This window comes from Astyanax mexicanus, chromosome 10, assembly GCF_023375975.1.
Source record: "Astyanax mexicanus isolate ESR-SI-001 chromosome 10, AstMex3_surface, whole genome shotgun sequence".
Lineage (NCBI taxonomy): Eukaryota > Metazoa > Chordata > Actinopteri > Characiformes > Acestrorhamphidae > Astyanax > Astyanax mexicanus.
This window is the reverse complement of record NC_064417.1, coordinates 46,102,357-46,127,511: the sequence shown is the minus strand read 5'-3', so window position 1 is coordinate 46,127,511 and position 25,155 is coordinate 46,102,357. Positions and strand designations below refer to the sequence as shown.

The window sequence follows — 25,155 nt, the reverse complement described above, 5'->3', positions numbered from 1 at the left end:
GTAACAATAGGACACTTCTAGTAGATAAAACAGGAGGTAAGTTAAAAAATAATTTTAAAAAATCTTATAATATTATTATAATAATCTTAAAATGGAAAATATTGAATACATAGGGCCCCATCTTACAACCTGTACAAGGTGCCTCACGAAGCTCATTACTATCTTACACCCTGTGAACAGTCTATTTTCACGCCTTCAGCCTTTGTCATTAAAATAGCGATGACATATAGAAATAAATCTACACCGATGAATGGGGTGGTCTGGAAGTGAGGTGTGTTCAGGTAAATTTCTGGCGCGTTGCTATTTTGGCAGCGGAAAACACAGGTGCATCACTGACTTATTTAAACCCTGACAACATTTTGTGCATTTCTGCACAAAAGCTGCACAGTGTGCGGTTGATGGCTTGCCTATAGATCGCTAAAATAGAGCCCTTAGGCTACATTTAAAAGGATTGCACTTGCCAAGATATCATTTCGTGCAGTGTAATGCTATCCCATGACATACCAGTCTTTTGGCTCGTCAATGTACGCCATGGTCAGATGAAGAAGCACACAAGAAACGCTCCAAAATTCTTCCAGTCATAGTTTTTTCCAGTCCTGTTTTTTGAAAGCCTTTTTATTTTATAATCTGATCTCAATTCTCACATGTCCCTGAACATCGGCGTGGAGTGCAGAGGAGCCAGCATTAATTTCCTGTCTTTTTTCTTCTCTGGTCAAGTAATCTCTCAAAAGTCACAGAATGTAGCTTGTATTGGACGTTGCTGTCTTCTCTCCCAAGATCAGTGATGTATTACATCAGGATATTACAGTTTTCTTGTGTTTGTTTTCCTTCTTTGTCAATGAGAATATTCTGATTTGTTTTTTTATGCCTCCAACATTTGTTTTCCTTTGCATTTCTTTGCACGTTGTACGTGTCCCGAAACAAGGTTATGTCTCAACCCCTATTTGTCTGTCTTTCTTTCTTTTCCTCCCTCTTTGTCTCTTTCTCTCTCTCTTTCTCTTTCTGTCTCTCTCTCTTTCTCTACCTTGTTTGTCCTTATGTTCCAGTAGACCCCGCCGAGGTACTGACCAGCGACCCCGTCGACCTCCACTGCGTTCCTGTGGAATCCCAGTTCTGTCCGGTCCCCAAACTTCTGGTGGCGGCCCCCATGACTCTGAACTCAGTAAGCCTCGCCCACAACCTCGGTTAAGACACCATCGTCCAACCCTGCCCACCCACCCACTCTTAATGTCTACTGTCCCAACCACACCGCAGAGACGTGAATGCAACAAACGTGTGCCTAATCAGTATGCCCTTCCTGGGGCAACCCTCTCATCCTCACAGTTGACATGGAGGAGTCATGGAGAAAAAAAAAACACAACAAAAAAAAATCAACAAAAGGTTTGTTGATGCTAAAACAGGCAATACTTAAGCTTGGACCTACAACTGTTTTAGGAAGCATGCCATCTTGATGCAAGGAGACTTGCAGGAGTGTCCGGATGCTGAATCTGAGCGCTCTGTTTGAATTCACAGCCATACAAATACACACAGATTTGTAGACACACACACATGCACACAAACACACACACATACACACACACACTGTTGAGAACAGTGCATCCTCCTAAAGTGACAGTGAAGTCTCAGCTCAGACCCTGCTTAATCGATCCACAGTGAGTTTTTAGTGGAGCTGAGGCTTGATTGACATCACATCACCCGACAGCACATATGCTTATGTGACTCCGCGGTCGCATCAGCAGCGAAGCAGTGGAGAACACGTGAATGTGATTGCTGTGTGTGTCTATGCACAGGGCTTATTGCAGAGAGAGGAGTGTGTGGGAGCTCTGATTGTTCTTGATGTTTTTAGGTTAAGGTGCGGTATAGGGGTTCTTTTATTTTCACCATCTTTCAATTTCCTGACACAAATTTGCGGTCTTTATTTGTTCATTTGTTTGTATATTTGTTTCTTTTTACACTTACTGGAAATTTCTTAAGTATATATAACATTAACAGCGATTTGTTTTACCATTTCACCATTGTAAGATCTTGTAAGTTCACATGTCGTCCAAATGGCTGATTTTTTTTTTTAGTTTAACAGGTCGTTGTCATTGTTTGTGCCTTTCACGTTACAAGTATGTGAAAGTCTTGATTCTTGTTTCCTGATTGATCTAAATCTTACGGTAGACGAAAAACGACGTAAGCGTTGTACACTTGTAGCCTTTAAGAGTCAGCGTGCTATTTAATTCCTCAGATTGCTCAAATTCCTCAGTCCTTGAATCCCCCTTTTTTCTATTATGTTAGGATAGAATAGAAATGGTGTCTTATCATCTCCTTTAATTTTTCGTATTTTATGTGGTGAATGAGTATTACTATTAATTTGACTTAACTTAAGCATAATGAGCTAAAATGGGTCGACTGAAGTGATGCGCTGTTTATTCCATGCAACAGCTCACAGCTTTTGTTCGGTGGAATCATGACACCTGGAACAGTGGTTGGTTAGAGTCACCTGCTCAAACCCCCCTCTTTTTTTGTTGTTTTCTAAATGCAAAACATGCCTTAAGCAGAATGGAGAGTGTACCGTACCGCACGTCGTATTGTACCAGCGTATTGTCGGCATGGTCTGATACACAGGCCCTATAGCTAGTAGCCACTAGCTGCTAGCTATTAGCTGGTAGTTGGTGCTGCATAGGAGGTCTGATGGATGACTGTAGCTCAGGATGAGTCTGATCAACATGCTGTGAAACGGGAGTGCCAGCGCAGCAGCTGCGGCCGCCGATTGGAGTAGCTCCATTTCCAAGCCCAACTGTTCCTCTCTAGTCAGCCGTGTCGCAGCACATTGCTCATCTCCTTTAAACCTAGCGCTAAATTCCAGCGATTTCCACGCATAAATAATCAGCAAGGTTGACTTGGTTTATCAGAAAACGTTGTGATGTGATACCTACGGTCTGCTGCCGTGTCTGTCTCTCTCTCTGTCTGTTTTTTTCCTTTTAGCGCAGACGCTCTCTGCCAAAATCCATGGCCCGACCCTCCTACTGTGTGACAGTCTGTTTGTCTCTGCTTATTGCTTGGCCCTGTTTGCAACATCTCACAGTGACATGATATCTTGGAGCTGGCCATACTGGAGATAATTCTCAGCACGGAAGTGGCCAAAACACATCTTTTGGAGTTTTGTAGGATGCTTTTATCATTCACACGACTTTAAAGGCATTTTTACACTAGAATGTCTGGATCAAAGCCTTAACCAAGGTTCATGCTTTTGATCCATTGTATACTGGACCTTTGGTCTAGTTCATTTTGGTTTTAAACTGCAGTTTAGTCAGAGGCAGGCTTAAAAAAACTTTGCCATGTCTAGACATGACATTGATTATTTCGTAGAATGGCATCAGTTTGGCAAATTGCCTTTTTTTTCTTTAGGTGTTGTGCTGGAATCGGCCTCCCTTCAAATGAACGCATGTAATGCAGCAGAATGTGTGTAACAGATTCCCTAAATTAATTTTATTTCTATTAGGGTTATTATTAGGGTTTATTAGAATTAGTCTACAGTTACAGTAGATACAGCGGTCATAAGCATTAGCTTTTACATCCATATTGCTGAAACAAGTCAGATTTCAGCACAACACCAGTTCTTCTTCTATTGTTAAATATGCAATGATAGCCTGCCTGCTCTTTCTGTAATTGGTGCAAAAATATAAATTTTCAATTGATCCAGACTGAGACCAACTTGTCTGGTCCAAACTTTGGTTCTTTTGGCCCGGACCTTGGTTTGTGACACCTTTAACACCTGCTCCTAAGGTCCAGAGCAAACAAGGTAGGCATGAAAACCCCCTTGAGATCCTTAAATTAATCTGAAATTTGAAATCGGAAAGAAAATGTTAATTCAGGATCTACAGGAACTAAAATGTCCACTCTTTTACCATAATCGTAATCTTGGGCCTTGCTGTTTTTCTTAAAGTTTAAAGACTGAAAACATTTCAGGTGCACTGTTTTATGTGCCAATGACTACCTGACCTGGGTCAGTCATGTGCCAATCAGTGATCAAAAAAGCAATCTCTGTTTGCCAACACCTGACAGATTTGATGCTATTTCCCTTATACCAATGCAATTTTTCATTTTGCACTTTCCTTGTGAGCCTTCTGTCTCTACTAAATCCCCTCGTGTCATTAACTCGTACTGGAGTTCTCTGATAGCGAATTTCTTTTGTGTGGTGGCCGCTTCTGAAGTGTGAACCACAGAAATGCTCCCCCTGACCTGGGCACCTTTTCAGCCATTCTGTATATGAATTGTGTTGGTTTAAATTCACCAAATATTGAGTTGTTTGTAGTGAAGAGCATATTGGCCACCCTGACCGTTCTGGTCGTTCACAGAGCTAGCTGGATGTTGGAACAATTTGAGCTTTTTTGTTTATTAATTTGTGAATGTTTAGAACTTGGATTTAAGCTGGATTTGAATCTCAGGCTGTGACCGAAATGGATCCTTACTGCTTAATTAGTATTGCACTCTATATATATAAATATAAACCCGGATCTCCATATACATCTGAACTATATTCTAAATTAGAGTTAATTAAAGGAATTGTGATGTTCTAGAACTGTTTTCTGATTATAACACATATTAACTATTAATGAACTACATGGGAAAAGGTGTAAAATTCACTGCGTCCAGTGGCTTGATATTCACATCTGTTGCTTTTATGAGCAAATGTTGGTTCCATTTTTTTTCACTTGGCCTTTCCTATTACAACAATTACATGATCTTATAACTTATCATACAATAAATGGACACAATTTTAGTTCAGTACATGTTTGCTAAGCTTAATATTGCCTGAAGTTATTACTTTTCAATTAAAGGCCAATATCTTAGATGAACTAGAAGGTAAAACAGTGTATTTACTGTATTTGTCTGTAATTTTTGTAGAATATGAAAAAATGCATTCCAGTTCCATTGTCTGAATATTAGTAGTAATTTGAATATTCATTCATTACTCTTTTAAAAAGAGTAACTGCATCATTATGATATTATTTTATCAAAATATGATTGGCATAAAATGGTCTTAAAATAATATAATTTAACTTAATTATTCCAGGGACATTATATCGTACAAAACATTTAGATATTGTTAAAGTTTTAAAATAGGAGACACACAATGCAAAGCATTCTTAAGTAGTTAGTTACACTGTTATAAATTATGATTATGCATTGTGGGAAATCAAAATGCCCCTCAAAATGATGTATGAAATTTGTACATGGAGAAAAAATTGTCTGAAATACTTACGAGTGCAGTCAAAAAGGGAACTATTCTGGTCACAGTCCCAGATTCTGATCATATTCTCATACCTTTTTAAAAGTTTTCAAAAGTTTATTGGTGTTTTATTGAGCAGCACTAACCTCAGCGTTTTAGTTTCAAGCTAAAAGATGTAATATTTAAAAATGTCTAATTCAAGATCCTCTAGAAGTGGTGGATCAGCTGTAGATGAAGTGCGTTGTGTGTCGTTATGAAAGGGCCTTAAATACATTTGAATGTGACCATTTAGGACAAGCAGAATGTCTTTAAGTCTGAGGATGCCTGTCTCACCTTTTCTCTTCTCCTGAATCAAAACCGCAACACGTTTCTACATATCAGAGGAGTTTAAAACTAAACTCTTAATGCCATCCACTGTTGATTTATTACTATACAAACTATAAACTTTGACAAGAGTCAGAGCAAACTCAAGATTTACTCAAGAGTTATGGAGACTCGTTGAGGACCTTTCATATTGTTATTGTCCTTACATTAAAAAATAATAATAAACTAAAAAACAGCTGTGCTGTTGATTGGTTCTAAAAGCAACCAATAGCCATGCACCACGCAGAGGGGTGATTATAGACGGACGGACACTAGTGCAAGTCTAGTGTGAGCTGGTTTGACCGTCATTCTTTTTAGGCCAGCTAAATTGCAGGGCCTATTTACGAAGCAAAGATTGATTAAGGTTTATTTTAAACTAAATCAATAAATCATTTTAGATTGTCTATAAAAAACAGCATTGATGGTTTAATTTGGTCTAAGATAAGACTTGATCTGTCTTTGGAAAATCAGCCCGTGTAAGTGAGTGATGCTTTTACTGGCGCTGTAATAAAAGCATGGAGCACTTCGAGTCGGCGGAGTTAACTGAGGTCAAATGCAAAATCACAGCAAGACAATATACTGTGTTATTGAAATACTGAATTATATCTGTGTTGTATACATTTTATAAGATGTTACCGTGTGTTTGGGGATGTTGGTGGGTGTGTGTATATGTTGGCAGTCGTTTAGGAAGAGTACTCAGCTGTTGATTTTGTTGTAATGGATTATTTCTTGTAGTTGAATGAGTCTCATTGCCTAGCCAAGGTATAGATCTCTCTCTCTCTCACTCTTTATCCTTCTTTCTCTCTCTCTCTTTATCTCTTTGTCTCTCTCTATCACTCTCACTCTCTCTCTCTATCTCTCTCATATCAAGAGTTATGCCTTCTCCAGCTGCTATCCAGCTGGAATCAACAAAATACTTGATTAAGAAAAACAAAAAATATGCCTCGTTCGGGGCTTTAGCATTTTAAGAACACTCACTTTTTAAGAAGTGCGTATTCATGTATAATGTTGTTCTAGATAATCTTACTTGTACATATGATAGTGCATCATCCTTCTAGTTTTATGAGCGTTCTAGTTTTTCTAGTTTTATCACTCGACCTTATCGTCATTTTTAACGGTACTTATATTTTAGCTGTATCTTCACGGATTGCGTCATGTTTATTATGGTGTGTTTATGACATTTCGAGTACCTGAACTGTTGGGTTTTAGTTAGTCTGGTCATTTAATTCATATCGGTTACGTGTTTATAACACAGCGTACAGATCTCATCATCGCATGAAATGAAATGATTATTAAAAAAAAAAATCGAATTCAATAATCTGAATAATCTGATTCATAGTTTGTGCAGTTAGTGGTTTAAGATAAACTTTAAAAATACATAAGAAATATCTCTTATCTCTCTCTCTGTCTCTTATCTCTCTATATATAAATATATTAATCTACACATTTATATCACATGTATTACAATGATAGATTCATTGTTACTTGATAGTAAGTTGTTGTTGCTATGGCAACAAAACTACAACATGGCTACCTTTGTGAATCTTAATTGTGAATTTTTTCACACTTAAATTGAAACAATGTACAAGGTTAACTTATTCTGAAAGGGAATGTGTAGTTAGCTTATCTTGGATTAAGAGATGATTGCCTATTTTGTACAAAAAAAAAGAGGAAAAAAAATCAGAAGGTGGGACGAATCCACCTCGAGTCCAAAGGCCATTTGGAGACGTCATATATATATTATGTTATTTCTGTTTGTATGATTATTATTTTCTTATTTTTCTAAAGGGGGATGTTGTTGTAGTTATCGTTGTTGTTGTTCTGCTTGATAAACGAAATATTAATACTTAAAAAATGAAAGGCAGCATTTTACAGCTTTAGGGTGGATCTGTCGGATCACGAGGGGAAGAAGATCTCCTGTGATGATCGATCTGATAATCTGATGATCTAATCTGATCCGATGATGTACAACAAAAAAAAAAGAAAGTCAAAACTCGCAGAACTCGTGGAAAGGGCTGTCTGGACTGATCAATTCCAGAACTCCAGAACGGATCTTTAAAAGAAGACTCTCTTCGACCTGATGACCTTTATGTAAATCTTTAATTCGATGATGAAGATGATTATCATGATGATGATGATGATGATGTCATGAGCCGAGCGTGCTATATAAGGGCGTGGTGTGCTATACCTATGTCCCCTATAATGGCTTGGTAAAGTCTCATTTGCTCATTTCCTCCCCCCACCCCCTCTCTCTCTTTAACCATCTCTGGTCTACCCAGACTGTAGCCCAGCTGTGCTGGGACCTGGTAAATCCTGCTGCCCTCCCCCATCGATCCCCTTCATTCAGTGTACGAATGTGTGTTTTTCACCTTGTTTGCACTTATGTACATAACTGAGTCAAAAATAAATATTCAGAATTTATTTTGAATATACATAGAAGAATGAATATATATATATATATATTAGAAATATATCGAAAAAATATATATTAAAAGAACAGGTTCAAATCAAATGACTGTATTGTTCGGAATACAGGTAAACTAATATCCTTTTAATAGGTTGTCACAGAGAAGAAATGCTGAATTGCTGAAATGCTGTTCTGTTTTTGAGGGATTTGTCGTATGTTCTGTTTGCTAATGCCCTTGTTCTCACCATCATGAGCATGATGATGACGATATTGCTTGCTGATGATCAAAAAAATGCAAAAATGGGATGAAAAAAAAAAAAATCTAAACAAAACCTGTCTAAAGATGCTTTGTAGTTGAACATAGCATAGTTTACAAGCATATCACACTGAGCACTGTGGCCGTCTATAACTGACCCTGAAGTTTACCCTGTTTTAGGCATATACTTTTAGGTCGTTTTCGAACAAAAATAATATATATATATATATATATAGTGAATGTATGTCGACTTCAAACATCCAGTATGCAGGTAATATATTGCTGTGTCCATCTAGAAACCAAAGAAAGACTACCCTGCTTCTCTCGTTCCTCTGTTCTGTTCTTTTCTTCCTTTTCTTCTGTTCGTCTGTGTGGATTGTGAATTTCAGCTGTGCTTATTATTGGCACAAATGTTTCCTTTGTGAATCTGAACGAGCTGAAAACGCAATTACATCCAAAATGGATCTGCATGCGTGGGATTACCTCCTGTGAAACTCTGCTGTGGTGGTGCTCTGCCCCCTGTGGGCGGCAGAGAAAACGAGAGAGGACAAAACAGAGGACAAAACAGTCTTCTGCTACTTCTTACCCTGTCGTCACCCGTCACCTGAATCTCTCTCAGATACCACGCAAGCCACCACACCGACCACGTTACCGCAGCAACCAAACTTCAGGGTCAGGTTATAGCAGGAAAGCATCGAAGCTGGTTTTACAATGTACACCGATCATGCATAACATTATGAACACCTCTTGTATGGGTTTCTACACTCTTTATCCATTTTTCCCACTGAGAATGTAGGAGCACTTATATAGTATTACTATAATCAGACTGTAGTCTCTGTACTTTGCTTAATTTATTATCCTCCGTTCACTCTGTTCTTCTTTAATAGAGACTGAGGAGGTGTTTAAAAATTCCAGCAGCACTGCTGCATCTGATCCCCTCAAATAATACAACAACTGGTATATTCATGGTTATGTGAAGTCCAGACCATTGAAGAACAGGATGAATAAAAAGGGGGGTGATAAAGAAAAGTAAGAAAAGGGTAGAGAAACAGTCTACTTAGACTACAGTCTGTAATTATTTAATAACTATAGAACTACAATGTGCTCCTATATAGACAATGATTCTAGGGGTCGTAATGTTATGCTTGTATCTCTGTAATGGTACTATGGTCACTTTTGTGACTTTTTTCGGTCACATTTCATTTGGAATTCAGTTTGGTTTTCAGTGTTGAGCTTTTTGATTTTATTTCCCAGACGCTTGAGCGCTCACGCATTCCCCAAAACTTCAACAGTCATTCTAATAAACATCTCACTGCATTTCCTACAGTTGATATAACAAAGGCGATTCACGGCCAAGAGGTGAAGTGCCGGCCGAACAACAACAACAAAACACACAAAAAATAACGCAGAGAAATCTCAGAGAAATCTTGTACATTCTGTGCTCTACAAATTGCTTTGGAAGCCAATAATTTTGTTGCCATGGCACTTGTCCTAGTAGTGAGGGAGAGACCGAGTCTTCGTAGGTTACTCTACATATCGATGCACCTACCTACGGGCCACGTCGGGGTGGTCCCGAGCCTTCTGACTGTAATTAAATGAAAGGTAGCACGTGTAGGACTTAATGCAGACTTGGAATTTTCCCTGAAAAAAAAAAATCCCGATTTACGGAACATGCTGAAACCGAATGCAATCAAAGGACACTTTTTACCACTGTGCTTGGTTGGTAGAGGAAGAAAAAAAAAAGACAACTCTGACTCTTCTGCTGTCCATCCTCCTGTGCCTAGACATTTCTGTAATGATGATGTGAACACAGAACAGTGCTTTTATTTTTAATTGTTTTATTTTCTTCGTTTGTTTGTTGTTTTGAGTTTTTCAAGCCATTGAAACCAATGAGAATTCATTCTGTCGTGACCCATATCTAATCACAATTTTATCATATCGAAATAAACGAGTCTGTGTGTGGAAATTAAACATCTTAACTTTGGATTGAACTTTGTATTGGTGTTCGGAAAGTAGTCGACGGAATCGATATATATCTATATACAGAAATAGTGAGGACTGTAAGTTCATATTTATGTTGTACAAATGTTATGGGTGTCGTACATTAAGTCTGTCGTTGACATTGAGGTTTTCGTCCCTTTAAAGGGCATCAGTGGAGTGTAGGTTTTAAACGCTGATGCCGGCGCATATATAAGTGCTATCTCGTACCCGGAGCAGTTCAAAGATTGTCCACATTGTTTCAAAGCCATATGTACTAGATTCCTCTTTCCCCCACTGTAGGACAAGATATAATTGAATGCTTTGACTCTTTATATGAAATGCTTCTCTTTCTATTTAGCGTGTTGTGCTTGTATGTGCTGAAGAATTGTGCTTCTTGCCAATCCCTTTTACGATTATATTAATGTATAGAAAATATACATACTTATAAGATCTGTTCTTTTTGTTTGACATTTTAATAAAGCACTTAAAAACATACCTCCCAAGATACGAGTCTGTCTTTTATAATGCGTTACTCTTATAATAATGCTACACTTTTTAACACCTGCAGTTTTAAGTATGACTAATATTCATTTATTTTCTCCTCTTTTGATTTGCTTAGGCAGGTATGAACACAAACACACTGAGGGATATGCATGTGGATATGCATCCAGCATTGAACATGGATGTGATTTTAGCCAGAATCACTTTGCCAGTCTGTGTTCACATGGGCAGTTTTAGCCAGATGCTGCTGCTCACAATCACCCACTGCTCCAACTGTCTGCTTCGGCTTCAATGACGTATTCCAGGTACACACGTGACACTGTGAAATGGGGAATGTTAAATACTAAATAGCAGTAATTATAGAACTACAAAAGCTCTGAACAAAATAAAGTGAGTGTAGAAATTCAAAAGATAAGACATAATATTCTGATATGACCTTATAATACTAAACAAAGGATTATTTGACATGATAATGGAAACAAAAGCCAGAAAAAGAACACTTTAAACACACAATTGGTTGAGATCTATATATAATCAATCAATATGTCTGATGTAAGTTTGTGCACATCTGCATTCCCCCAAAACTTTAAGACATATACATTAGTAATACACATCACTGACATAAAAGCCTAGCTGAAGACTAGATTTTTCTTTCAATAGAAAATAATCCCCAATAATCATTCAGAATGCTCTGTAGTCTAAGACTGGGCTTAATCCCTGTCTGGAAAACTGATCTATAATGTGCAGTGATTTACCAAAAATACAAAGTTTATTTTAATAATGTACACTTATTTGTAACATATTTTGTGAAGATTTTAAAATAGTTTACTTGGAAGGCAGCGATTATCATATTTATTCAATTTCCATCAAATTTGATCAGCATTTACAATTTGTAAATGAATCCCAGAAAGTATGCATAAATAAATATTTAACTAATTAAGTCCATAGATTAGACTTAATTAGACATATATTGAACATTCTGTGATGTTTGATCACACAATGTGTGATCTGTCCTTATTTACAGGATGTAGGTGTGCTGGGTTAGTGCTGGTCATAACAGTGTAGCTTCAGATTATACAGATCTGTTGATTTAATGAAATGTTTCTCACCACCACAGAACTAGTTCAGATACAATTTCTAGAACAAAATGTTAAAATGCAGGTTATGAAATTGTTGAACCATTAATGTTGCATTGGGATTTGAACCTTAAAATATTAAGCCATGTGCTTTTTTGTCACAATAAGATAAAAACAAAAAAAAATACAAAAACTGAGCTGCTCAGTTTAACTGATTAATTTTTTTTAAATTTGGGATCAATATTCTGAACGGGTCTGAGCACTTATGGGTAATGCAGGTTAATATAAATAAATAGTTGAGTATAAATAAAATTAATTTTAATTGTTTTGTTCACTTCATTAATGAAATACTGTCAAAATGTTGAGAGCAAATCCTTATGATTTGGTAAAATTGCTTAAGGAAAAAAAATCCAGAAAATTGTTTAAACCCTTTTTCCTCCCAGAAAAGCAGTATTGTCTCTTCTATTAGCTTTTTCTACAAACTTGGACATCTCTGGATTTTAAAGCAACACAGCATGTGTGCACTCACAGCGTAAAGCACAGGAGGCAGGAGGCAATGACACACAAGTTTGAGACTAATTACTTAAGGCGTCATTAATGCTCCATTTCAGAAACAATGTATACCGTTGTCACAAAAAGCAAAAACAGCCAATAGAACATAAAATGCAATATGTATCCATCTTTGTAATTAAAGATTTTAATAAATAGACTATTATGAGAAAAAGCATACATACTGTAGTTTTTAAAAAAAAAACAAAAAAAAACAAAACAAAGAAAACAAAGAACAAGTTAGATGTTCCAGGTCTCAAACCTGTATAATGGCTATTATCACTTTAAAATTAGATATCAAACTTAAAATGTTAAAAAGAAAACCTGGGGATACAACTGAGCACCTTCAGTGGTTTTACAGCCTTGAGAAGTCCTGCTCATATAGAACCCATTTCCCCCTCTAAGAAAATAGATATTAATAGCCCTGTCACAGACGTCCCCGTTTCCAAAGTCCTCTGCCCTCCCACTGATGCTCGTCATGTGTTTCCCAAAAAGCCCAGTATACTGTAGATATACTGTACTATTATATATGTGCTCTACAATACAGACACAGAGAAAAGTCAGAGATTCCAAAGTCCCTGCTTTAGTTGCAGCAAATCCAAGCTTTGTCAGAGGACCTCATCAGTCTCAGAGTTCAGGAGGGGCTCAGTAGCACTGGTGTGGCTCATGGGGTCAAAACATCACTGAAGCAGACACTGGTTCAACAGGGCATCCTGCCAGGTGGTGTGGCTGGGAGAAATGAAAAGGAAAGAAAGACATCTGGGTTAGTTCTTGTACAAAAAGGAGAATGTTTTTTAATAATGCATTAATTTAAATGGCATGAGAAAAGCTGAAACAGCTGAAAAAAAAGGACCTGACCCAGAAATACTGTACCAGTACCAGTCAAAAGTTTGGACACCCTTTCATTTAAGGTTTTTATTGTTCAGCACCTCCAGCAACTCCTTCCTTAAAGACGCTGAGAAAACTATTCCAGGTGTCTCTACCTCATGAAGACCCTGAGATTAAAATCTGTCCTCAAAGGATAAATGTGGCTACTAATGTGGACAAATCCAAAGTATAAAACCATATTCTGGTTTGTTAAATCTTTTCCTGTATATCTTTGTTCAATGTAAAATATCATGCAAAGAAAGAACACACTGAATGAGAAGAGGCGTGTCCAAACTTGACTGGTACTGTAAATCTGAAGTGTACACCGCACAAGGAAGGGTTTCTGACCTTGCTGAGCATTTTTTTAACTCTTTCATAATAGGTGGGGGTAACTATTGTATGTGACAGTCCACAAAATTCATAATATTAATATGCATAGGTTTTGTTTTCAGTTTACAAGAGAATTTATTAATTCATTTATTTATAATTTATTAACTATAAAAAGTACATTAAAATAATAAAGCACAAGCCACTTGTTTATATAAATTTTTAGTGTGTACGATTCCTCTAAAGCTGTACTCTGCACAATGAGAGTTTAATTTAATCTCATTTGTTTAGCTTTTGCAAATGTTTGGATACCGGTATTCATTTAATTGGGATTCAGTCTGAACTTTAGTAAACACTGATGCACTCCTGTTGAGATTTTCCATGATCACAAGGATTAAACCTAGCCCTGGCCTAAGTCACTACGCTTAATAATAAATTAAAAAAAATACAAACGCTCATATTAGTGTTTACTAGGGATACACAAGTCCATGTATGCATACAGAAGTCACAGTATACGGGTTAAATGCAGTTAGACAAACAATATATGCTACATGCTATTAGAGTAAACACATTAACTTCACAAGCATGTGCATCAAAATGCATCATAATCTAACACGCATCGCAAACACTGCTATTTAGAGACAATCCTTACCATGATAATACTGGATTCACCAAAATACACAGGTCAAACCACTTGTGGTAAACGCTAAAGTCTGTAGCCCCCGATATCAGACTACGGGGGTAAATAAAACACAATTTTTTTTGCAGAATTTTAAAATACGATTAACATACCAAAGCTATTGATTACTATACTAAAAATTTAAATTGCTGGAGCTAAATTAAGACTTGAAAACTTAATACATCTAAAATTTTATTCAGGCTTCTTTCTGTTACAGAACAAAAAATGTTCTATAGAATCTTTCTTTAAGTGTTTGAAGAAGAATCATATAAATTGGTATAAATGTTTAACAGTGTCTGCCATGCCCCACTAAAGCTAAAGAGCACTGCAATGACCTGCACTGAATATATATAAAAGGATTTCTTCCAGATTTGCTTGTCTGTTTACATGGACAATTCAAGCCAGAAGCTGTCAGACATGATCATTACCACTCACTGTGCACTTTGTTAGTAACATACTGCCATACCATATCTTTTTAGTATATAAACGTAATACATAATTATACATATGTATATATGTTTGAAGATTTATATCCAGTTTAATCAAGTAACAAGGATAAAAACTCAACTTTTAACTTCAGGTTGAAAATAAACTTCAAAAAAAAAAAAAGCAGAAGCATGAACCACTGTAGTTCAGGGGAAAAATGATCCAAGACAGCAGATAAAGATGACTAACATCCTCAAAACATTCCCCTGGAAACAGTCCTGAAAAAAGGCCAAATTTAGCTTAGCTTGTGGAATTTCCATTAATATTAAAAATAGGTTCTTGAAAAGGTTATGTTTTTTCAAAACCAGAAAACACTTCACCTTCTGTAGGAAAAAGAGGTTTCTTTAGTGAACTCTTAATGATAATAGCAGAGTGACAGTGCATCAATAGAGAACCTCTGTGGACTGTTTCCTGTTGTTCTGGAACATCGATTGTCACTCAGGACGTTGGGTTTTCCTCTTTCTTTGCTGGGAATCTCCCCACTCTCATGTGCCTGACACTGGTCTAGACTGTGATGCCTCTTCACGCTTCGGCAGCATGACGCTGGGCTTAGGCAGTTTTGTTCTTCATGCCACATTCTTTGCGTGATCTAATGATAACAGAACCAGACTCGTCTAGAGCAATCTGGTTGTCCTCAACTCACTCTATTCTCTTGAGCCACAGTGCAGTACACTCTGGATTAAAATAGCCATACAGTTCAGCAATTTGTCAAGGACATCAATGGGCATGCTGTGTTTGTTTCTTTCCAAATCAGACCATTTGCCACAGTCAAATCTCAATGTAAAGTTGATAACTGTGAAAACCAACAACAGCCCAAGACAAGGAGATTCAAGGAGATTTTATTGTCATTCGCATCACATGTGGTACATGAGGTGGAACGAAATTGTGATCTCACGATCCAGACATGCATACAATGAGATTTGCACTGTCTGAGAAAGAAATGCTACACTACAACCTCACTTATATATCCGCTGGCCTGAAGCTCTCTACACTTCACTGTACTTTAGTTAATCTGAAGACCACATGAAGTTTGGTGAACTCTGTGCACTATGCTTCTCAGCATCTGCTGACCCCGCTCTGTTATTTTACACTGACAGAGCACAGAGTCGCTGTCATTTCCAGTCTCTTCCACTGTGTTCTAAGATTACTGACAGTTGGCTGTGGAATATTTAGTAGTAGTGTACTGGTTAAGGCTCGGGCCATACCTGGGGAGACTGTGGTAAGGCCAGGGCCCTCACTGCACCACACAGGCCGTGCAGCACTGCTCCTGCTTCTCGGGCAAAGTGGCATAGTTCATCTGCCTCACAATCTCTGCGAAGAGCTCGTCCACCATGGTCTTACTCTTGGCCGAGGTCTCAATGAAGGGGCAACCCCACTCTTGTGCAAGGGCTCGGCCGTCAGATCCCGCAACCTCCCTTTCTGATTCCAGGTCCACCTTATTGCCCACCAAAATCAGGGGGACCTTCTCGAAGCGCTTCACTCGGACTATCTGGTCTCGCATTGGTCTGATGTCCTAATGGAAGACAAAGAGAAAAACACACAATAACTTAAAATATAATTTTCATATTAAGGACATCACTGAGCCAACCTGTGGAGTCCCTGCTATAAAGAATTCCAACTAAAAATGACACACTGTCACAACAGTGGTATGCCTTTTATTTTCTCATTATCTGAAGGTCTGTGCTGTACTAGTTGAAAGAAGTGTCCCTCTCTATATTCAACATCATTTTAAGGTATTTAGCTAGGCGTGATCCAGGCCAGTGGTGGGCTTAGGCTGTTTCAAAGGCAGCTATGTATGATAAAAACTACTTGAAGAGACTTCATCATTGATTAAAATAATATTATTAGGCATGTTTAGTCTTTATGGGGCAGTTTCTTAGACAAATAAAGGCTAGTTGTAGACACCCCTCTTCAACCCCCGATGTGCCTCCTTGCATTTTATAGAATTGCCCACTTCACCACACCCACTGCAACTCTAAAATGGCTTGTTAATCAACTGTTTGCTAGTTAAATAAGTAGTGTTGGGAGAAGGGAAAGCAATAAATGTGGCACAATGACACTTTTGTAATAGAAGGGCACAAGTCCACCTATTCATGGTAAATTAAGACACATTATCAATTTCTCCTATGCCTCCCCTGCCCTGCCCAGGCATTAAAAAGTCAGCTACTGTTTTTACTCAAACTGTTCAACTTGAACATAACGTAACTTCAAAGGAAGTTTACGTCACTGCCACCACTGCAACAGGACGTTGCCATTGATGCATGTTTAAGCATGGGAATTAGATGCCATTTTAATTTACTTTGTCTTTTACCATAAAATACAGTTTATACCATTGTGAGAGCACTTACAAAACCAATTTAGAGTTTCTGCACTGGGCTTCCTTTAGGAAGCTTCCCACAATTCTCACATATGTGGGGACTAGAGCTGCAACGATTAGCAGACATAATCGACACAGAAACTTGGAGTCAACAAATTTTCGTAATCAACAGTGTCGACTATTCAGTAATTTGTAACTGCAATGCACAACAAAAAGTTTAGGGGCAGGAAAAGCAATGGATGAAGGGGTTGAGGGCTGCTCAGTCAGATTACAACAGCATTACATTTCTTCTTACTAATTATTATTACTACATATTTAAATAGCCATCGAAATTGAGCCAATTCTGTTGTTTTAAATCAATAGAGACCGCTAGGAACATGAGCTGTACACACACATTAAGTTAGTTGACAACCAAAATAATCTTTAGTATGAGCCCTAGTAGGAATTTTTGGCACTGAATAACATTTCTTCTGCATCAGAGGACCACCTAGCTACCCAATTCTGAGCTTTATTATGTAGGCCCCCCCCCCTGTAGGAAAACCTTTTATCTAGCTACAACACCATTTTTCAGTTTTCTTTACTGGAAGGAACACCACTCTTTGGGGCTATAGAAAATATAGATGGTGTGGCATAGAAAGAAGATAACCTTCATAAAAACAACAGACACTTATTAATCTAACCTTTGGAAAAAATTAAGATACCACTGCAATTTCTAAATTAGTTTCTCTGATTTTGCTATTTATAGGTATATGTTTGAGTAGAACTAGGAACAACATTTCTTCCAAATAGAAATATTGTCATTTAGAGCAGTATTTGCAGAAAATAAGAAATGGCTGAAATAACAAAAAATAAGCACAGCTTTAGAAATCAATGTTTGGTGGAATAACCCTGTTTTTTATCACAATTTTCATGCATCCTGGCATGTTCTCCACCACCAGTCTTACACACTGCTTTGGATAACTTTATGCCACTCCTGGTGCAAAAATTTAAGCAGTTCAATTTGGTTTGATGGCTTGTGATCATCCATCTTCTTGATTATATTCCAGAGGTTTTTAACGTAAAAGCAAAGAAACAGTTTTTTTCCCAGAGCTGTATTATCAATTGCCCACACCCCATCTGTTCAGGCATACAGGTCAGATAACCCACTGTTTTTCCAAACTTGAGCACAACGTTGACAGGAGCCCACCTGAAACGACTGCTGATTGACGAGGCTGTAAACCAGGATGAAGCCTTGGCCGTTCTTGATGTACAGATCTCGCATGGAGGCGAACTGCTCGGTCCCGGCGGTATCCAGGATCTCCAGCACTGACGGAGACGAGTCCACCTCGATCTCCTTCCGATAAAAGTCCTCGATCGTTGGGTCATATTTCTCTATGAATGTCCCGGTGACAAACTGCACGGTCAGCGCGGACTTGCCGACGCCGCCGCTGCCCAACACCACCACCTTATACTCCTTCATTTGGGATCGGGCGTTAGATTAGCTTAGCCAAACACTAAGCCCAACCTATGGCTGGCTGGGTGGCTAGCAGGCGAACTTTTAGCTAGGCTAGCTGGCTGGCTAACTGCTCCCCAACATCAAGCAGACAGACACTTTTGACGGGTAGCTGGAATAAATTTTTATTTTTTATTGGATTAATCAGTTAAAATCGTATTTTCCTTCTGAGTTAGCGGTTTTATATATGTTTTGCAATGACTTGGCTAGCTTAGGTTAGCTAACTAGCATTAGCTAAGGCCGGCTGGCTAACCTAGCTAGCTAGCTAGTTAGCTAAACACTAAACGCCCAAACTCCATAGAAAAGACTCATGGCAGCTAGCTAATTGTAGCTAGCTAGTAAGCTAACTAGCTAAATAATACAGCTAAAAACTATCTTGGCTAACTTCAAATTAGCTAACCAACAACTCTAGCTGTTAACAAGCTCGCCAAAATGCTAACTAGTTAGTTAAATAAATACTGTCAGTGATAGTGTTGCTGCCATTTTGCTGTGATAGCTTATCAAACCTAGCTAGTTACATGGGAAAAATATCGTTAGCAGTTAGGTTAGGCTAAACTATGCTAAGCTACTAGCTATCTATCACCCCCCCGGCTCCGCTCTGCTCTGCTTCGCTCCTCCGCCCCACTGACCGACTCGCCGCTCCCGGCCCCACAAACCCTGTCCAGACCCGCGCAAGTCCCCGCTAGCCCGAACTCCTCTTCTGGTGTCCGGCTCTGCAGATCTCGGTGCCGCCGGTTCTTCCTTTAGCCTGGTTAATCAACAGGTTCGGGGGTTTTAAAGCGAGCCCCTTTTCTGTTGTCTGTCTGTCTGTGTGTGTGTTAGCGCCCAACACAAAACCCGCACTCCTCCCTCCCTTCTTCTCCTCCTCCACCTCCTCCTTCTCCTCCTCTGCCTGCCCGGCCTCTCCCTCTCCCGCTCTGAGAGCCTCAGCAAGCCGGCCAGCTCGCTCCGATCGCCTCACACTGACCAGCGGATGTCGGGCGGAAAGCCCATCGGGTCCGATCCGAACTTCAACGACCCGCTTTTCATCTATAACAGGAAAATCACTGCTGTTCAGGCCGAGACTCCGCGCCGCAGCCCCGCTGTTAAGACATGGCTGCTACTTTTCTTTTGTAAAAATGTTCAGAGCTTAGCAAAATCCCTGATTGGCTGGCCGACAAGAGGCGCTCGTGATTGGCCGACGCGACTGGTAGGCGAGATCTGGAGCAGGGCAGAGGAATTCACTTATATATAGTCTATACAGTATAATCATTTATTGTAATTAATAAAATAGTCAATCTCATTATTTTTTAAACATTTGAGCGACTTTTGGACTTTTTTGGTTCTTACATAACAACTTACATGTCTATATCTATGACCTTGTATTGTACAATGTCTCTCATAGTGTCTCTCATTCTTTTATTATTTATAAATTATTATTCTGTACTTTAGTCAACTATCGCTTTATGTTTTTTTTTTGCTGTAACATATGCAGTATTGAAAATAAAACTACTTGACTTGAACTTCAGTTTAAATAAAATATTTAAAACAGCATGATTTATGTGCGAACATAACCTTCTTGTATTTCTGTATTTCAGTGAAGATGTACAATATCGATTATCCCATTTTGGTGTTCCAATCACTTCCATGGCCACATGGGTATAAAACCAATCACCCATTTATGCAGACCGTTTCTACAAACTATTGTAGAATATTATAGTATATTATAACAAAGTGGAAGAATTTGTAAATGAAAGCAAATCAGAAACTAAGTGGTAAACCACATGAAATGAACGAGCATGGTCAGCGGATCCAGAGGGACATAGTGCCAACTCAATTGCTACACACCTCCAAACTTCATGTAGTCTTCAGATTATCTCAAGAACAGTTAATAGAGAGCTTTACGAAATAGATTCCAACAAAAGCAAAAGTAAAGGACATCACGGCTGGAAAGTGTTGGCTGGGGTGAAGAATCATGCTTTTCTGTTTGGCAACAAGACAAGTCTGGGTTTGGTGTGGGGTACGGTGAAGCAGTTTTCTAAAGAATTTAAAATTTAGTATTAGAACTTCTGATCTAATGTACAGCCATATTAACAGTTACATCAATATAGAATTAAAGAAACAGATCCCAACCAGTGGTCACATCGTTGTTAACAGGTAGGGCAAAAACATGGCTGCTTTATTTTCTCAGTCCAGCAGATGGCACTGTTGATCGGCCTATATCTCTTTGCAGATATTTGCAATTTTATTTTAATCAAAATAATTTACTTCATACGACAGAACGTGTAATGTTACGTTACTTTATAGGCTAGATAGACATGTTATGTATTTTTATCAGACTTTTAATTTGTTATTTTCGTAACATACTCAGTGAAAATAAATGCACTCAACTTGACTAGTTCGCTCAGTTGTAAAAACACTACCTATAGCCTATAAAGGATTGGCAAAATATTGTAAATATCGATATATATACAACTATACAAGATCAAAAATGTTTTCTGTGTGCAATAAAAAATGACAATTGTTTAATTTATTTTGCAATGACACTCAACACAGTACATAATAATAATAATAATAATAATAATAATAATAATAATAATAATAATAATAATAGTTATTATTATTATTATTATTATTATTATTACTTCTCCATGCCAAACAACATAATCCAGTGCAGTTTTCGGAATCAGTAAGATACAAAAAAGTGCAACTGTCTTTTATAATTTCTTAAAAAAAAAAAAAAAACTTAAAAATAATACAGTTGGATAATTATTTTTAGGTTGTGTTTTTGGTGTAGAACTACATTGAAATCAGTCATGTGGAGAATCGGTTAGGACTTTTATTTTGAAGTGGAGTTTTGTCAATAGCCGCCATGCTTGCCTATGTGTACACTGTATTCTGTAGCTAGCACTCTACAGGCATTTTTGTCTATTTAACTGTGTTAATATTGCTCTAAAAGCTGCTGAAAAACTTAGGACACTATGAAAACCGTGTTTGTTACAGTTGGAACAACATGTTTTGACGATTTAATATCCAGCATGACTTCAGCAGAGGTCGTAAAGGTAACGCAGCTGTAATGAGTTTGGAGGTTTTAGCTAGTTTATGAATTATGATTAAGTTATATGAATTCCCTGCTGAAACAGTTTAAACTGATCAATCTGGTTAAGCCTTACTTTATTGTTTGTAAATGTAGTTCTTATTTAAATGTCTTATTCATTTAAATTTTCTTTTGTGTTCATAATTCAATTCTTGTATATTTATTTTTGTCTGATTAAATGATTTTGTTGTGTATATTTTGTTTTAGCTGGTCTGCAAGCATTATCAACTTGACTAGTCTGGCTAGATAACCAGAATGACCAAGCTTGTTCATGCTGTTTAACCAACATTAATAAAATAACTGAGGTTGAACTTGGTTGACCACCAGGACCAGCAAGACCAAGAATGATCAGAATCAAATTCAGCAACACTTTCCTGGTTAATCGGCTAGCTTACTAGTAAAATGACTTGGTTTCTTCTGGATGACCAGCTTTTCAACCACCATAACCATTAAAAGGCCATATTAGACCAGCAGAAGCTGGTCTTAAGCTGGATTTTATGTGTTTGGAATGCATACATTGTACTCTACACACTTGTGTAGCTAACTATCAAAATTTCTCACTTTTTAAGGCATTGGTGAACAGAGGATACACAGATGTGGTGCTTCAGGTTGGCCGGGGCTCGTCTGTTCCTGACTCACAGAGCTGTCCTGGACTGAGGCTCGAGGCTTTCCGGTTTAAAGAGTCCATAGCAGAGAACATCCAGCAGGCTGACCTGGTCATTAGTCATGCTGGTGAGTTTCTAGCTCTGTGTCTATTTATTCACAGGATGACTGATACACATACCTTTGTAAATCTTCTGGTACACTAGTAAATAGAGCTGTTACAATATTAATTTTTAGTTTTTACATAACAACTTAATCATTTAAAGTGATGCCCCCCTTTCAATCATACGTGCAGCTTTTACAGTGCAAACACAGTGCAAATATAACCGCCTTGTAGTTTAGTATTATAGTTAAGGAGAAGTATAAAATATGAACACAATAGACAGGTTTCTGACAGAAGCAAATGTCTTTCTACTGAGATTTACTCTGCAGCTTCTATATGTAAAGGTGTACAATCTCCATTATCCAATTTTGAAAATCACATTTTTTTAAAACAGTAAACTGATTAATTAAATTCATTTGATTAACCTCCCAGCTCTACTAGTAAGTAAATTATAATAGTAAAGATCTAATAATTGGGGTTACTCATGAGGCTATGTTCAGTCTGCCAGCCCAGATCTGATTCCTGGCATAACTAGATTGTAGTCAGATTGATCAATCAAAAAGCACATGAAATCTGATCCAAACCACATTTAGAGGTAGTTTTAAATGCGGTTACAGGCACATTAAACAGTTGTGTGTTTGGACACTCTGGAAGCTCAAATATGATTGATTTCAACATGTCACAACAAACAACGTTCTCATCAAATCCAGAGTGACAGATTTTTGAAGTTACTGATGACGACCTCAATACCTCAGCAATCTATGCAGACACATTTGTAATGTACAGACGCTGAATCCTATCTGATCGCTTTCATGTCAACCAATCTGATTTGAGAAATAAATCTCATTTGTCTTCAGTCTTCAAGCCCAGCCCAATTTCTTTTCCCCTATTCTATATTCTATCTTATATAACCAAGCTCTTGACAGGGGTCATCAGTCAGGATCCTTCAATCGTCAGATATTCAGCTGGACATAAGCTCTCATTTCTCCTGTAGGAGCTGGAAGCTGTTTGGAGGCTCTTGGAGCTGGAAAGCCTCTCCTTGTAGTGGTCAATGACAAGTTAATGGACAACCATCAGCTTGAGCTCGCCAAGCAGCTGCAGGCAGACTCACATCTCCTCTACTGCACCTGCAGGTCTGTTACACATAGATTTCCTGTAGTTTTCTGTGTTTATGAAATTAATACGTTTTTTTATTGTACATTTTCATCTTACATTTTAATCCATTTAAGTGAGTGGAAGAGAACCTAGTTGTAAAAAGGTAAAACATATAAAGATTTTTTGTAGAACAATTTTAGTAGAGTGTGTATTATTATTATTATTATTATTATTATTATTATTATTATTATTATTGGCTTGACCAGTTTAAGAGGTGCTGCTTTAAAAATCGTAAAGCAGCACCATGCAAAAGTTTGGTTTGGAGATTTGACCTCCCAGATAAATTCAACCAAATTCACTGACAGGGCAGAACTAACATTTGAGCATGGTAGGACCAGCTATAAACACAAACCAACAATTCAACATTTTTATACATAAATCAGCTGTTTATAGCTATATTAAAATGCATAAAAACATTGTACATATCGCCTTTTATTAGCTTGTGACAACTATTGTTGAAGTAAAGTTTAAATAAATGCTTTATAAATGCTCCAATGTCTTAAACCTCTTCCCAACAATCAGAAGCGATGTGCTCCTTTAAGCAGCTGCCTTACACACTGAACATTTAAAATAATTGAATCTTACATAGAAGGAGAAGGTGCCCTGTCTCACTGTCTCTCTTTCGGTAATTTCCCTTTCTTAATTTCAGCACTTTACCTCAAACTCTAAGGGACATGGACCTGTCTGCTCTGCTGCCGTTCCTTCCTGGCCAGCCTCAGAAGTTTGCCAGTTTTCTGGACAAAGCTGTTGGACTTGTGTGATCACATCACACCTGAATGTCACATCTAAATTTGACTCTGAATTTGTTGGACAGTAGTAAAACGGCTGCATAAAAGAGTTTTATATCATTGGCTGTCTTAAGTTAAGAACAGCCAAGTGAATAAACCAAAAGAACATGTGAATGTATACCAGTAAGCCAGTACATTATGACCACCTACTTAATATTCTTCACATGCTCTAAACCCGCTGAAACATGGACTCTAAAGAAAACAAGACCTCTGAAACTGAACTATGGAATCTAACACCAAGGACTTAACAGCAGATCTTTTAAAATGCTGCATGTTGTTAGGTGGAGCCTGTGAAATGGACTTGTTCCAGCACGTCGTACACATGCTTTATTGTATTGAGATGCTCACTTTTTTAGTTTTTTATACTTTCAGACCAATTACAGCAAGTTGAAGCAGACTAACATCAGCCATTAAACTATATAAGGACAAAAAGAACTGGTGTGCCGAAATCCAACTTCTCCAACAGCCATATTGACGCAACAGATTATGCTGATGATTCCTGTATCTACTGTAACTGTAGATTAACCCTTATTTATAAACAGAAATAAAATAAATCTGAGGGGAATATGTTATATACTCATCCTACTGTTTGATTCAAAAGGGGTTTCTGTTTTGAAAGCAAGGATGAATTCAGCACAACACTTAGAAAGCAACATGTAAAAAAATGGATGTCATCTGTCCATAATGTTTTGGCCATTGGAAAAGGCTTCAGGTGTTCATGTCTGCAAAATTCACTTCAGTATGACTAATTGGTCATAAAGATTTGGCTCCTCTGTGTGTGTGGTATATACATGTTGAGACATATTGATGGTGCACCTACTGGACTTTTATTATTTCATTAGTTCTGATATACTGATAGTGATAAAGGATTAATAAACTATTTTTCTATGAATTGGTTTCGACCACCTTCCT

At 37.7% G+C, this 25,155-nt stretch overlaps 3 protein-coding genes across 11 annotated transcripts in view; 2 read left to right on the top strand and 1 right to left on the bottom strand.

The window, feature by feature from the left end:
* The window catches only part of mbnl3 (muscleblind-like splicing regulator 3), a 69,655-nt gene extending 58,936 nt beyond the window's left edge, over window positions 1–10,719 (top strand). For 5 of the 8 annotated variants that reach the window (XM_049484023.1, XM_049484019.1, XM_049484018.1 and 2 more), the window contains one exon: window positions 1,050–1,188. In XM_049484023.1, the coding sequence (XP_049339980.1) occupies window positions 1,050–1,067 (18 nt within the window). In that variant the 3' untranslated portion in view covers window positions 1,068–1,188. Of the gene's footprint in view, window positions 1–1,046 lie in introns of all 8 variants that reach the window. The other 3 variants (XM_049484021.1, XM_049484022.1, XM_049484020.1) reach the window with 3 other exon arrangements.
* A 140-nt stretch (window positions 10,720–10,859) lies between these two features.
* On the top strand, window positions 10,860–25,135 carry zgc:92907 (uncharacterized protein LOC436733 homolog). 2 transcript variants are annotated; one of them, XM_049484024.1, is made up of 4 exons: window positions 10,860–11,030; window positions 22,164–22,326; window positions 23,295–23,433; window positions 24,105–25,135. In XM_049484024.1, the coding sequence occupies exons 3-4, from the start codon at window positions 23,363–23,365 to the stop codon at window positions 24,214–24,216; spliced, it is 183 nt and encodes a 60-aa protein (XP_049339981.1). In that variant the 5' UTR covers window positions 10,860–11,030; window positions 22,164–22,326; window positions 23,295–23,362; the 3' UTR covers window positions 24,217–25,135. The 2 variants fall into 2 exon arrangements, with proteins under 2 accessions (XP_049339981.1, XP_007258720.1); XM_007258658.4 differs by lacking the exon at window positions 10,860–11,030 and adding an exon at window positions 21,354–21,559.
* On the bottom strand, window positions 12,378–19,632 carry rap2c (RAP2C, member of RAS oncogene family). The gene is made up of 3 exons (XM_007258657.4): window positions 18,213–19,632; window positions 15,915–16,222; window positions 12,378–13,079 (listed from the first exon to the last, which is right to left on the bottom strand). Exons 1-2 carry the CDS (start codon window positions 18,483–18,485, stop codon window positions 15,944–15,946), a joined length of 552 nt encoding a protein of 183 aa, XP_007258719.3. The 5' UTR covers window positions 18,486–19,632; the 3' UTR covers window positions 12,378–13,079; window positions 15,915–15,943.
* Window positions 25,136–25,155: the final 20 nt, after the last annotated feature.